Here is a 16,092-nt window from a genome sequence, read left to right as displayed (position 1 = left end):
TTCTTGTGTGATGGTCTTCTCCCAGGTGTTTCAGGCCTGTCAATCAGTTGCTGCAGGCACTTGTTTTCCTTTCCCAGGTTGTGCTATCTCTGGACCTGGCAGTAACAGAGTGAAACACCCAGCAGCTGTAATGCCATGTTAAACCCAAACAGAATTCAAAGCTTGTCACAAACAGAATCTAAAACACAAACTGCATTAGCAGAAGGGCAAAGTGTTCTGCACCAGGACCTAGTTCAGTTCCCTGGGTGTTGATGAAAGAGTGCTCTGAGCTTCCTGATCACTGGTGGAAAATTAGTTGCTGTGAGACGTTGACTGATGGAATAGGAATGTCTGTGCTTTCCATGTCACAGCAGAGCATTTTGGGACAGTAACAAGAACTTATGTGCTCCAGTGCTCTCTGTATCTGCATCACAGATACTTGCCTCGTAAATGTGTTTTCTGCGCTACTTCTGCTGGAAGTTGCATTTAGTCTTTGCTCATATCCTGAAGGCTGACAGAACAAGCTCCCTGACTGATTGATTTCCAGGTAATCAGCTTGTCCGAGAGGGATTGATTAGTTCTGCTTCATTTGTGAGCAGGTATCGGAAGATCCTTTTCTTAACAACACAGAGCACTCAGCAAGCCACCAGTGCTCCTGCACTGACTTCAGCCATAGGGAATTCTGTGATACCAGGGGCTATCCAATTATCAAATTCAGATGGAGAGAACTGGACTATAGTCCTTAAAAATATGAGTTATAAACCCCCAAAACCCACTAGGTTATGTAATAAAAATAAAATAAAAATGCTGGCATACAGTGAAGAAAATGAAATCTGGTTGGTTGCCAATTTACCATATTAAATTTTAGTTGGCTGTTTTCTTAGCAATGCCCAGTTAATGTTCTGTGCAATGCTTACATGAAGTATCTGGGTCACTGTCTGTACTGACAACACCAAATCATCTCTCTTTCTACTGTTTTCACAGTCCTTTGGTACAAAACTCCATCAGCTGGACCCTCCTTCCTGACCACGAATACCTAAGCCACAGGATGCACCTTTTCGAAGTCCAAAGTAAATAACAATAATTTACTGGATCAGTGAAAACAATTTCTATTCAATGTTAGCAGGTTTCAACCTAGTTGCAAAATTAAGGGCTAGGGCTCGCTGAGGTTTAGGCTCAACATACTATTATATTATTATTACATTAGAAACATATATTATTAACAAATAATTATTTCTTTCTACTCTGGGTAAAGCCTACAGTCAGTAAAAGACTGCATTTTTCCTGTAACACCTTTTTGCTTTTGAAGCCCAAGAGAAACCTCCAGTCATTTGTTCAGGTCAGTTCTATTTCTGTGTGCTTTGCTTGAACTTAATGTAGCAAAGAAGCAGAGAAGAAAAGTAACTCCATGTCTCTTGAATTATTTTAGTGCACTGAAATGAATGTAAGTAAGACAGAAGCCATGACACATTGCATCTGATGGAATAATGTTCAATTTATTACAGAATTTTAAATCCTGGCCTCTGCACTACTAACACTGACCCTGAGGGTATCCTTGCCAGCTTTGCCCTGCCACCAGGAAGGCCATCATATTCTAGAAACATCAGCCTCATCCCATGTCCATGGTTGGAGCTTGCCCAGTAGAATGGCAATTTGGCCATTTGAGCTGAAATCCCCCCCTTCAGCTTGGTATTATGTAATAAAGGATATATTGCATAAAATATAACACTTAATAAAACAAAACCCAGCTCTAACTTATCAAAAATAAGTCCAAATAACAATTAGGAAGCAACAGCCCACTGCTGTGAAACCGATCATTAGCTCTCCATCATTGCTTTGAATGTGTGGGCATCATATTTTTTATTTAAACCATGTGCCAACAGCAGGCTGTGCTAAAATGCATAACCATCAGCTGCAACAGCTTGTCTGGCTGGTTATGCATAAATTGCAGTAATTCCAGCTGCTTTCTTACTCCACTGTGTATCAAACACCTCACCTTTGCCTTCTGTATGTTTTAGAGAAAAGATGATAGATGATAGATACTGTTACTAGTCATTGAAATGTTTTTGTAGGCAAACAGACATCCCTGCCTTGGGGATTGTCTTGGGGATTTTAGAATCTTACTTTATCTGTGTGGAGATTAACACAAAAAAGTATCTCTTCATCTTTTTATGCGTTTTGGCTGTTTTTAGAAATCTAGGCAAACTTGCATATGTAGACTCAAGGACCCATAGAGGGATTAATGCTGTTTGTGGTGTGAAGAGAGTTCCTTCTTTTTATCTGTTTTTGAAAAGTCAAGTTACTTTTTTAATTCTAGCACTTTGTTACTGGCCATGAGAGGGGATTATTCATGAACCTTGATGATTCCTCATATTTGCCACATTGTACTGAACCACACTCTTTATCTTCATGGCCCGCATCAAAGCGAGCGTTTGGGAATTCAGGTGCGCTCGCTTCCATCTTGCTGGAGCTGTGACTGCTGCTCATGGGGACTCAGGGACAATCTGTCTTTCCTTGTGTGTTGGGTGTTGATGCTTCTGATGAACATTAGCTTCAAGGAGAGGAGGGTTGTTGCAGCTGCAATGCAATATCAGCACAGACCTAAACTCCAGTTTTGCACAACCACAGGAGTTCTTTCCTCTTCCTTCTATCAGAGAATATCTTCTAAAAGCTCTTCCAGAAATGTTTTCATTCTGAATTAAGAATGGAATTTAAAGTTCCCTTTGCCTTTGACTTTGACCAGATACATTTGTAGTGGCTCATATTTCTGAGTTCTGCTGGGCTTCCCATGAAAACATTTCCATTTTCAACTCACCCCTTGGGAAAATAAGCTCCTGCTTCGGCCTGCTGGGGTGGGATGCTGAGAGCAGTACCAGCAACACAAGTGAGAGCACAAGAGAAAGCACAAATGTTGCTGAGGTGGCTTCCAGTGTGAACTTTTGCTATTTACATTAATGTTTACGATTAATTTTTTCCTAACCTCCTGCTCAGCCCTTTCAGGAGAAAGGCTGACGTTGCACTCTGGAAGCTGATATTGCTGGCTTTGATTAGATTATAGGGAAAGGAGATTTTCCATCTTCCCACACTTCTTGCCAATTAAGATTAGGAGTCTTAGAGTTGATTCAAATCTCATTATTCCACAAACATCATTAAGATTGTATGTACTTCAGTTTTGCAGTAGAAAGCAGTCTATAAAGAAGCAGTTGTAATATTAGGGATGAAATTTTAAAGACTTAATTGGGATAATGAAGGAGATAGTAAAAGCACTATGAAGGCTAACACTTAATATACCACTGAACAGAGGTTGCTTCCAATTTTATATTTCAGCAACTTTATAACATAATAACTTCACAGATATCCTCTTTGTATTGACTTTTTTTGTTCTTATGCTTTTGATTGCTGCCTTAAGTTGTTCTGTAAAAAAAAAAAATAATTATCTGGGGTCTTTTTTTCCTCCAAATATTATCAAAAGTGGCATGAAACATATCTGACAGGCCTCTTTGTGGGATGTTTGTATGTTTTGAAGGCATAGCCACCCCCTGTGAACATAAAGAGACTGATTAGGATCCATTCTGCAAGTACAGAATTAATAATATATGATGGAGGAAAGGATTTATAGTAATATATGATGGAGGAAAGGGGCATGAGGATGGAGAGAAGGTGTCATTAACTCTTAATTATTAAAAATATTATAGGTTTGTAGCCTGAGCTGATACCAAGAATACCAGAGATGATGTATATGTTTTCCTAGATCAATTGTTCCTGTAAATGAAATTTCCTGTAGCTCCAGTCCTGTGCCTTTCTTAATTGGACTGCCAGTCAGGCCCCTCTTTATCAGCTGTGATAAGTTTGAAATATATACATGCAAATTTATAACTGAGATGAGACGTATCAATTTCAGATCCATTTCCATTTTTGACCCATACTTCTGTTCCATTGAACCCTAAAACATTTATCATTTGTAATAATTACAGATCGAAAAGATTATTATTTACTATCCTTAGGTAATATAAAATAATCTTTCTGTTTTACAGCAGCGTTACATTTCATAACAAAAGTTCTTGCACCACATAAATAGCATTAAGCATCATCTAATTGAAGGGTCTCCATTTAGGCTTTTTGGTGTCTCTGAGTTATCAAATTCATCTTCCAGTCATGTTTTACCTGGAAGACTGATCCCCACCTTGCTACAATGTCCTTTCTGATTGTAGAGAGTGAAAAGGTCTCCCCTGAGCCTCCTTTTCTCCAGGCTAAACAGCCCCAGCTCCCTCAGCCACTTCTCATATGGCTGACTCTCTAGAAATATTCTTTTATTCCCAAATAAAATTAGTTTTGTGTATGTATTTGTATATCATATCTACTATAATGTATCTACTTGTCTAAAACTAAGTATCTGTAGCTATGTTGCTTTTTATAGTGATTGAAAATGTTCATGTCAAATGTAGTTACCATTATTGTAGCTGAGTTTAACCAAGTGTCTCACTTGAGTTTTCTGTTAAAAAATTAGAAAATAAAATAAAATAAAATAAAATAAAATAAAATAAAATAAAATAAAATAAAATAAAATAAAATAAATAAAATAAAATAAAATAAAATAAAATGATGCCAAATGGTACAGACCATTGTTATTCTTTATATGAACAGAATCCTAAATTTTACAGTTCTGAACACTGAGAGAAGGCAGCAGTGTCTCATTTACTGTCAGAATTGTAGCTCCTGACCTTTGTCTCGCTGTCATTTTTCTCACAGTATGAGAAACGTGAATGTAAGTGAAGGAAAAAGGTGAAAATTGACCACATACAAGCAATGTGCCACCCCCAGGTGTGAAATAAATGTAATGTTAACTGCTGTAAGACTTAGACACAACCAGAGTCTATAGATCAGTGAGTGAGCTGTAGCTCTCTTGCTTCCTGTCATGTGTCCACACCTCAGCTAGAACAGAGATATTTATCAACTCAGAAGCTCTCTGTCCTGCACACTTCTTAATGAGTATTTAAAAGCTGAAATTAAACATTACCAGAATTATATTTACAATCTGATGAGGGATGGCAATGAAGCATCAGTAGTTGTCATTTTTGTGGACTCTGTAATCCCAATTCTGAATTTTAGTTTTCTTTTGACTGAGGAATTATTCCAGATATATATAATCATCGATCAAATATCTCAAATGATATATAAAATTCATTACCAGTTTTTTTAAAGTGTGTGATTGCCCTGAAATGTTACCTAAAAACACATATGCCTATTTAAAACTTAAAACACTTTTCTTTCAGAATGAAAACTGTCATATGAATTTACACACTTAAAAGCAGCAGGATACAATATTCACACATTCCTACTAAGGTGATGCTAATAACTTCTAAAAAAAAATAATTTTTGAGCTAAAGTCTGTAGTTAAGAGGTCAGTTTCATGCCAAATCTCTCATTGTGTGTTTGCAGCTGTGAAGAAAAGTAGGGATAAGATAAAATAAATTCAGCTGTAGGATGACCTTATGGTGCTGTTTCGGGATGTTTGGCTCCTCATTTAAAGAGCTACAGCCCCACCTGGCACCTGTAGTCAGGATAATTAATTGCTAGAAAATTTTCAGTAAGTCCCACTAACCTCTTTAAGCTTAAGACATTTTGGTTGGGGTTTTTCAGGATGGGTGTAATGTTATTTTCTTCATTTGGAAAATACTTTACACTGCAGTGTAAAGTGTGTCCAGTGTAGTTGAAAACTAGAAATAAACCCCTCTGGTACTTCTTCAGCACTTTTAGGAAAGATTTGGCTTTTATGCAGATTTAATATGTTTTTATAGTAATGCTTATCTGTGTTTTTAAGCTCAAATTTCTCTATCAGTACTCGAGGTCTTACTGGAGGGAACATTTTTCACATCAACCTGATTATTTACGAATTCATATTATAGTCATGGTTCATCTCTGTGAGATTCCTGTGGAATATCAGTGTGTTCAGTAGAAATACCTAACTCCAGTTCTTGTCATCAATCATGTGAAATATTCCAGACACAAGGATTGAAGATTTATCCCACATAACTACTTTGGTAAAACACAAATTAGAAACCTGTTCAGCTAAAGGGCACCTTCATGATTTTTGCTTTATTAAAATGGGGTTGGATTTGCATCCTCAAAGGATTTATTCCTGTTATAGGAAGACCAGCAGACGAATACTTGAGACAATACAAATTAATCTGAATGAACTAATTACAGAATTTTATGTGTTGGCTCCATGGAAAAATAGGTATTTGAATACAGTGTTAGTTGCTGACAAAAATTACAGAATTTTTATTCACAAGTTCCACACTGTGTTACTCTTATGTCGTAAAACAATGATAGAATAAATTAAGATTACATAAAATTGAGTACAGTAATGTGGAAGACAAAAAGATGGGTTGAAAATAATTTATAACAATCAAGATTATTTGCCTGTAGCTTGTGGGAATTCAGAGATAATACAAAAGAAAATTGTATTTGGTTCTCACAAGGGCATGAGTAGTTCATTTTCAGTTGGTAATTTATAACTGAAATAGTCTGGGAGTCACTAATGTTTAGTGTCTTTAAAAATCAAGCTTTTGAGCTTTTCTGCAAACACATCCAAAAGGACTCTAATTCAAAGGCCAAATGCCTGATTTTATAAGAACATTTCAGCACTTTTTGCATATGAATTGCCCAACTTTATAATTACCTGTCTGGATTGGGGCATTTAAAGACTCCCCATAATTACAGTAATTTTGTCTGTGTGCCAAAACTCCTGACTTGTACATGTAAATAAAGCAGGGCCATAAATAAATCACACATTCAAATCTATACCTGAATGTGCAATCTTGGTAACCATAATTAAAAATTCAAGCATTATTTTAGGCCTCTCCTTTTAAATGTTGGATTTTTTAGAGTATTTTTAAAGTGGGTTAGATTGCTCTCTCATTGCAATTCCTTCTTGCTAATTATATTACTGTAAAAGAGAAAGTTACACAGAGAAGAAGAAATTGCATAGCTTTAGCTGATCTATTATCAAAATAATTGCTGTAGTGAAAGCAGTGAACCTCAAAAAATTTAGTTTCAGACCTTAAGCCATTAAAAACTGCAATGTTATAATAAGGCCATAACAAGAAACCATAACCTTGTAAACAGAGACTGCACTGTACTTCAGATTTTTATAGTTCATAACTGCCTGTAAGGATATTCATTCCTTCAAGATGTGCCTTCTCTAGAAAGCTTATCCAGTCATGGGGAGATTTTGTAGGATTTCAGTGAGCACCTTGAGTGTTTTTGGAGGCAGGAAGCCAAGCAAAGTTAATTATTTGAGAACTGCTAGGGTAAATTACTATTTTCACACAGGAAATCAGTCTGACATAAAGCCAGCAAACAAAACATCATTGCAACAGCACTCAGGCTGGAAGTTTTGGTCTTTATCAAAAGTGGAAACAGCCTCAGAAAAAAATTGGTTCCAAAAAACCCCCACGTGGAAAGCAAATTGAATAATGGCTATCATAGGAATTAATTAACCCAGGCTAGCAGATTAATTTTTTATGGATAGAGAAAAGTGCATCTGCTGATTCCAAAGAGCTATTATTGCACAGGAAAAAGAGAAATCCATGACCAACTACTTATCATATGTTCAGAGATGAAAACAGAAAGGTTTCATATACTAGGGGGAGGAAGAAGAAAAAATGGGGAGAGGGACAACAGAAAATACAGTTTATGATCCAAATAAAAGGGACAGAGAGGAAGAATAGCACACATATGATAGCATTTGAGATATATATTTATATAAAAAATAAGGATATAATATGATTGGCACATATACCACATTGACATATATATGTATCATATGACACATATCCATAGATGAGCAATTTTTTGTATGGTACAAATGCACTTTAAATCTTTCTAATAGTGGGGGGTATTTTTCTAGCATTATGTTCAGTCCAGGAGATGATGATTCTGTAACTGTTCTCACCAAGAGATACAGGAGATAGATAATGTACAAAGGAATTAGCCACAAAATGGATCTGACCTATTCAGACCATTTTTTGCTCTTGCAGAAAGAAATATTTGGTATGGCCTGTTTGCAGTGTCTTCTGATAAGTTAGTCCTCAGCTGTACACAGGAGCATGAAAGGTTCTGTGAAGAGAGAAGCTGGACAGTAATTCCTCTTGAAATAATACAGAGAAATTCCAGCAAACACAGGTTCCTTCTGTAGTTACAATAAATGATATTTCTTGTTGCAGCATTCACTACAGGGTTGAGAAACTTACCACATTCCTGCCTTATCCCTTCCCCGGAAAAGTGCTTCCAGCTAATTTCAGCAATGGAACAATGATTAAAAAGTAAAAAAAGAACAATGAAATAAAGCATTGCTGATACTGTACTTTAAAATAAAGAGTTTTCACAGCAACTGTGGACAGATTTGAGGATTCTGTGAGTAAATTCTGCATTGCCCTGAAGTGTTCTCAGGGTTACATTTCTCCTTTTCTGTTTTAAGGTGATCACTGGAGATGCTGGAGACAGCTGCTTGCAGCTGTAATGATCTTTTTCTTCCATTCTTTTCTTGCAGACCTTCCTGATCCCAAGAGTATGCACTGATATATTGCAGGAAATTACTTCCCTTCTTTTTTCTCTGCTGTCATGTTTCTTGATTAACATTTCTATTGTGTGCCCTAATTAGCCTGACTGATTCCTTTCATTCACTATCTTCCTAAAACACAGTGATGCTCCTTCAAAAATTATGCAGTGTAGAAAACAGTATTTTTACTGTCTCCTTTAAGGGTTTATGAAATCTATTTAATTGTGGTTTTCTAAGGGGTCTATCCATAAAATATGAACAGAAATAAAGACTAGCTTATTTTGGTGTGGAGCAGTGCATTTGAATATTTGTAGTTCCCACCTCAGCCAATTTATTGGACTTCAGGGATCCCCACCACAGAGTCAGCAGCATAAATCAGTGAATGTGCATGCTGTTTGATTTTGTCTCTCTTCTTCTATCACTGATAAAGTACCTCAGTCTTGCAGCCATTTTTGTCTCTTGGCACTTCTGTGAGACTTGAGGAAGGAGTGTCTGAACTAAAAACACACAAAATTTCTGTAAGTTGCAATATAGCAACTTTTTCTTAAAATAAAAAAAAAATCTCTTTTGACTCATGAGTACAGTTTATAAAACATTTTTAAGGGGTAATTTGAAAAGGGTGCAGCCCCTCTTTGCAGCTGTGTAGCCTTTGTTTCAGACAGCGTTTTTTTATGGATATTGTCTTTATCCAAAGGGCTTGATATTTCAATTAAATGAACCTCTTTTCTGCTGCTCATTTTGCTAATTTTGTATTGATTTATTGTATTCATTGGAACACTAATTTGCTAATTCTATATTCAGTGGAACACCCTTACGTGCCATCTACCTGTCATAGTAGTAAATTTTATTTGCTGTATTAATTCTGGAAAAAATTAATTCATGGAGTTCTAGGTATCTTGGATTGTATCTAGTATGTATCCAGTATGACAGGCAGTGATTAAATTAATATAATTAGTATCTTGTCCATATGTATTTTTTGGATAAACTGCAGATTCTTTTAAAACATCCTGTGTGACCTGAATAATTGTTTCAAGTTATTGTATTGAAACAAGTGTTTTATACAGAGAAAAACTGCACTGATGTGAATTGAAAATACTGGTTGGTAGGTGGCAATTATCTCCTTTGTCATTTCTTCTAATAATTTTCATAAAATAACCTCTATAGATATTGAAACGTGGGAATGACAGAGAAGTCCCTGGGGAAAAAAGTTAGCACAAAGAGGAAGAACATTTAATTTCATTTACCTATCATCATTATGTAGTCATATTTGAAGAAACAATTCCTGCCTATTTCTGTGTCCTCTGCCTTGCTCCTCTCTAAAGTCAAGGTTTTGAATAATGCTCCTATCCTTTCTCCAAACCTATGAATAGAAATATTAGAGAGCAGAGATACTGGCAAGAGAAGAGATTGAGTGCCGCATATGAACACAGATGCATTTAAGTGCAGACCATAGCACCCAGAAATACTACTCATCAAAAGGGAAATTGTTTTATCTTTTTTTGTCTTTGTTTTGTCAAATTTTGCTTTTGAAATTATCCCCTCAAAGTTGGATCATTCTGTCATTAAGTTTTTTGGGGTGTCACCTGTCCCCTCCTTACTCTCTCTGTAGGAACTAAATCAAACTAGAGCTTTGCTTTCTCAATATGATGATGTCTTCTATTTTTGTAGTTTGAACTAAATAGCATGTTTGATGATTTATAATCTGTGGTGGCTGGCCTTCCTCCACTGGATTCTTCCTCAATTTTCTAGCAACTCATGCTGCACAGTCTCACTATCAGTTTAAACATGACCCAAAATGAATCCCCCTCACAGTCCATTCATGACCTGACTAAAACAAGAATCATGTGAGAAAGGTGAATTTATTTAACTAGATAGTACTCACAATCAAAGGTTGTGGCTTTATTTTCCTTTATTTTCCTTTATTATCCTTCTCATGGCTTTATTTTCCTAACTGTGTAATATCCTAATATTGATTTTGTGATTGTATTCTGCCTTTTTTAATATAGAGCATCCAACTTCCATTGCATTCTTTTTTCATGTTCTTTTCTATCTATTCTAGGCACTTCTACTGAAATATAAATTGGTTAAAGTAATGTCACTGTTCCTTCTTTCTGCACAGTGGTAGAACAGAACAGGCCTGATTGGATTGCCCTTTTTGTAGAGTGATCAGATAGCAGAGGGGTAAAAGGACTTCAAAATTGAAATAATTCATAATATAACAAGTATGAAAGATACCAGTCTCACAGGGCATTAGTGGAATCCATTAAGCAAGGTTAAAAAAATAAAAGAGATGGAAATGCATAAGGAAGTGTGTGATTCAGAAAGATTAAAACACCTCTTCCACAGCTACTGATGGTTGCCATTCATTGTAAATGACAACAGAGTCTTCTTTGATTTAATTTAATTGATGAATTCTCAGCAAGCTATAAAAAATCCATTTTCATGACAAATGCCTTCCCACCCACACACCAACAGTGTCAGACATACCTAAAAGTTGTTCTTAAGTTTCCTTTGGACTCATCTTACTTCAGCTACCACTGTAGTGGTCAATTCAGATGTTATGTAACCAAAACAACTGAAAACTTGAATCTTGGACAATGATGTACTACAACAGAGCAGTGAAAATGCTTCTTTTTTTTTTTTAAAGGAATAAGGTTTTATGACCAGTCAGATGGCCACTGTGTTTTTATTTTCCGGGTTTTGTGTCTATATGTTGTACACCCCTGAGGCTGGGGAAGAACTTTATGGCTGTCACAGCCTGGAGCAGACTCTTCTGCAAACACGGCTGTGTTTTGGAGTGATGGAGCCATGGCCTTATTTACTGGGCTGGGCAATTCAAAAGATCCTTGAAAATGCTGTTCCTTCCAGCACGAGGTGAAACCCTCCCTCCTCAGCACCCGAATAACGCCGGGACACCCAGGCCCCACGTCCCGCCAGCCTGGCTGAGGGCAGCCCTTGGCCACATCCCTGGAGCTGGGAATGTGTCCCCATTCCCAGATGGAGCTCAGCCAGCTCTGGCTTTCTCTGCAATTGCCAGAAGATACATCCAGACATTGTTTGAGGTTTTTTGGGGCCTGGCAGAACCTGTCTCCCCACCGTGGGCCCTGCGGGGTGGGCTGGGCCGGGGTGGCAGCCCACAGGTGGCCATGGATCAAACAAAACTAGATGCTATCTATTCATCATTAAATAAGGAAAATGGTATTAATTACAAAACTTCTGTAGTTTCCAAAACTCAGTCAAATCCTGGCAAAGCACATTTATAGGTGTGTTATCTTTTATGAAGCCAATTAAATTATCAGTATTTCTCTGCCTTGTTGCTCATATTTCATTGGAGAAACCTGTAGTGTCTGTGAATTGTTCATTCAGATACCCTGCTAATTACTGAACCTTTAAGACGATATATTATCTTTCCCCAGGCTTTACAAAAGTTAAATTTCATACAGTTCCTATAATCAGTATCTCATAAAGTCACTTCTGGTAGAAAACACTAGGGGAAACGAGATGTCACCCAGTGATTTGGAAGCTAGAAAAAATACTCTGTGGTAACACAGATGAAAACAAACACCCCCCCCCCCCTTTTTTTTTTTTTGGAGTAGTTATCATTAGAAGTCATTTGCAGATTTCTGTGGAAAATGGTAAATTTAGCAATTATTTTGATTAATTTGCTGCTGAAACACAATTGTTATCAGAGTCTAAACTTAGATATGTACAGCAGCTGAAGTCTGTATTTCAGACTGAGGCTGCATATTCCTTGACTTTGACACAGTAACAGTTTTTATTTTCTTTCACCATGAATGTTGGCAGTCAGCTCTGAGTTATCCAGAGGGTTGAGTTTTCCCAAGTTTGTGATCATTTGGGGATTTTCAGCTTTCTTGTTTATGAAGGGCTATTTTTTTGTTTAGAAGTATCAGTGATCATTATTGTGAGATTCTGTATTTGGGTGAGGAGTGGGCTGTTCATACATTTGCAAACCTCTCAATTGAAAAGCTTCCCTGTAGCTTCTCTGCCACAGAAATTGGTACATACTTGACTTAAGGGATATATGTACATTTTACAAAAGTAAAATGATGTACCTTAATCAATTTCTTTTTTCCCTCCACCTTTTCCATGAGTATCTATGTGCTTTCTTTTAAAAGATTTGCCATGTCAAAAACATAATTGCTTTAAATGCAGTAGAGACTACCATTTCAGAATAAAACATTTGCTTTTTGTTTTAATTGGAAATTAATCTTCTCCTTGAGTTTTATTTTGAAATAGTGAAGTTCTTGAATTTTAGAAAAAATACTGCTCTTGAAAGAGAATGTATGTTTCTTTTTACCCAAAGTGATTTTTTGTTTGGGGAACAGAAGGGAAGAAGGAATGATTTCAGAACTGACAGACATTAATTTCAGAAGTAATAAGGATTTTTTCACTCATTTTGCTTTGAGTGAAACTGTAATCTGGAATTGTCAGCTCTTTAGTCACAAACGTCACATATGAAATAAAGCAAGAATTTAATATTTATCAGGGCAGGATTTGGGCATGAGAAAATAAGGAGGGAGCAGGCAAGTGTAACACCCTTCCCCCAATTATGCCTTACCTCCTCTTTTCCTTCCAGCAAAGCTAAGAGGAGTCAGTGCCTACAGCCTGTATCTGCAGTGCTGCCTTCTTCCCTGCACCAAACCTGCTGTCTTTCCAATCAGTAGAAAATTGCCACTCACTGTAATCACAATTGCATCAGACCAGTAGCCTACTTTCAAGGGGAAAATCCCTGCTGTTCCCACCCTTTTTATCTCTAACACCAGAAATCCTTTTTAATTTTTTTTTTTTTCCCAGTCAGTGACAGCAGGGCAGGATACCTCCCTAATGTCTATTCAGCAAAGTCAGAACAGCACCCTGGAAAGGAGAACTGCTGAAATTGCTGGGTCAAAATTAAGCTCTTGAAATTGCATTTGAAAAATTGGCTCTTGGGTTCTGAGAGGCAGTAAGTGTTATCTTTTTCAGTGTCATCTCATTCCTTTTCATTCAGCTACTACTGAAACTGCTTTTATATCAAGAAAAGCCTTCAGAATCAGAAGAAAAACTGATCGTGTATATGCTATCTATGAGTTAATACTTTTTAATAACTCAATTAATATGAACTGACACTTTGAGGTACTTTTTAAAAACACCTAATTTTAAATATTTTTGTATCTTATTACAAGAAAAGGAAGTACTACCTATTTCCTCTAGCAGTGTAAAGGAAATAGTCTTGAATATGTCAAAGTGAGAAAAAGCCACATAGAACCTCAAAATTATATTTATAGTGCTGGTTTCCATTGTACCACTGAAGGAGTCAGGAGGAAAAGGAGCCTGTAAAATCTGTACATGCTCTTTAATTTCTAATGTTTTCATATGGGGAAGCCAGAAGATAGTAACTGTAACACATGCTGGCATGTGCAAATGTGGTAGCTGGCAGGAAAAGAAAGAAATCTCAGTTTAAATATGTGTGATGAAGTCTGAGGATGATTTTAAAATAATATCTCAGAATGCATGCTTGACCGATCTGGCAAAAATTTATTTTATCGACTTATTTCTGCTTTAAAGGCCAGCAAAAACAAAAGCTTGTGAGCTTGTGCTGTGGTTAAGAACAGCAGGAACCCAGCTCCCAGCATCTGGGGAAGTGATGAGCTCTGAGCATCCCAACATTTCCTGTCCCAAGGCTGGCTGCTGCCCAGGTTGTTTCCTAACCCAATCAGGATAGCCTCTGGCTTGTGCAGTTTTGTGCTGGAGGGTGTCAGCATCTCCTTCCTTCATCCCTTCCTCATCCTCCAGCCTCTCTTGCCAACAGGGACCAGCTGATGTGGCCCTGCTGACAGAGGTTCCTTGGGGCGCTGTAGGCAAGTCAGACCCAGCCATAAATATTTGGGGATGTCATGCTTGTCTCATCAAGGAGTTGTGGGGGTAAATATGTTAGGTATTGCAAGTTGTCATTACTTCAATAAGGAAGCCATACAAACAGCTCTGGCAGATAAGAAGTTACCTCACTCTTTTTGGTTAATACGTGTACATAAAACATAGATCATGTTTAGAGATACTAGTGAAGTTGTTTAGAGACAATTTCGAGCAGCACTGAGGACTGACTAAAAATTGGGAAGTTATCTCTCTTAACAGTTTCCCATTATATACCAAGAACAGATTTATTTTTTTTTTCATATAAGTTCATATACCAAAATAAAAAATGTCAAGAATTATATCATCAAAACATCTATATCTAGATTGGAAAGGAAAGAAGCAGCATTATTATTGCTTGGAACAGATTTTATTTATGACCAAAATTTTCTTCTATTAATGAAACTTATCTTCTTACTTTGCAGCTTGCAGGCCTGGATTCTATAAAGCATTTGCTGGAAATGTGAAGTGCTCCAAGTGCCCTCCACACAGTTTGACTCATATAGAAGCAACTTCTGTGTGTCAGTGTGAGAAAGGTTATTTCAGAGCTGAGAAGGACCCACCAACTATGGCATGTACCCGTAAGTCTGATCAATACCAGTGTCTACAATTCTGTCACCTCATTTATTTGGTTTTGTATTAAAAAAAAAACAAAACTGTGAGTTTGTGAAGAATTCCATTCATGTTAATCTAAAGAGATTTTTTTAAATCAAAATTCAAATAGCATAATCTGCTTAGTGTCTAGATAACCCTAAACATACCCATGTTTCCTAGTTTGATGACTTTTGAACTTGTAATTCTGAGATATAATAGGAGGAAGTGTAATCATTGTCATATAGATAACCATGTGGTGTTTTCACTACCAATAATGTGCATCTTATATACTTGAAAATTTACTGGTGCAAGTACACTCAAAAAGCTGGAGTCATCTAAAGAAAAAAACTGATATAACATGCTGTCTCCTCAGCTTTAAATGAAAAGTGTAAGACAAATATAATCCCCATACAATCAAATAAAAACTAAACACTCTAAAAAAGACAAGAAAATAATTTTTAAAAGAAAAAAAAAATAACCAATCAGAATGAGATATAATTAAAATCTCTCCCACCATCACCTTCTTTTAACAGAGAGTTACTCCCTCTTAGGCAACTGTGATAATGAAAATTCGTTAGATTTTTTGGATGAATTTTAGAATACATAATTTTTGACTAACCTGAATTTGTCCTTAACACAAACCTGATGTCCAGTAATCTGGGGGCAGAAATTCTGAGAAGAGATTCTTATTACTTTGATAAATTGGATTATGTCTAGAAATATATAGCATAAGTTTTCATACCACTTAAAATATTTCTTATAGATCTTCATTCATGGTTCATTACTCACTGGGATTAATTTATTGATTGTAAAGCAACTATATCTGTTTAATCTCAAAACTGGAACAAACAGCAGTATTTGGAAAGCTATGTGTGAAATACTATATTTTAGTGGGCTATTAAAATCACTTTTTTAATAAAGGTGATAAAACACCTGTTTTTTTATGCACAGGATTTGCATAATCCTGTAAGACATTCAGTTTTTGGTATAACACTTTATTAATTCTTTTGCTGGAGGATTTGATCTTGGTATTTTTTGTGCCACAG

General features: G+C 36.5%; 1 protein-coding gene and 1 long non-coding RNA gene across 9 annotated transcripts in view; one reads left to right on the top strand and one right to left on the bottom strand.

Moving 5' to 3' along the window:
* The window catches only part of EPHA6 (EPH receptor A6), a 371,203-nt gene that overhangs the window by 163,531 nt on the left and 191,580 nt on the right, over nucleotides 1-16,092 (top strand). For all 8 annotated transcript variants that reach the window (XM_086884184.1, XM_086884183.1, XM_086884182.1 and 5 more), the window contains one exon: nucleotides 14,878-15,033. In XM_086884184.1, the coding sequence (XP_086740310.1) occupies nucleotides 14,878-15,033 (156 nt within the window). The remainder of the gene's footprint in view (nucleotides 1-14,877; nucleotides 15,034-16,092) is intronic.
* LOC147654444 (uncharacterized) lies at nucleotides 8,961-9,876 on the bottom strand. Its single transcript, XR_015285430.1, has 2 exons — nucleotides 9,787-9,876; nucleotides 8,961-9,039 (listed from the first exon to the last, which is right to left on the bottom strand). It is a non-coding gene; the product is annotated as an uncharacterized LOC147654444 (long non-coding RNA).

This window comes from Cyanistes caeruleus, chromosome 3 (genome assembly GCF_971803275.1).
Source record: "Cyanistes caeruleus chromosome 3, bCyaCae1.hap1.1, whole genome shotgun sequence".
NCBI classification, from domain to species: domain Eukaryota; kingdom Metazoa; phylum Chordata; class Aves; order Passeriformes; family Paridae; genus Cyanistes; species Cyanistes caeruleus.
Note: the sequence above shows the minus strand (reverse complement) of the source record. Positions and strands in the feature narration are given on the sequence as shown.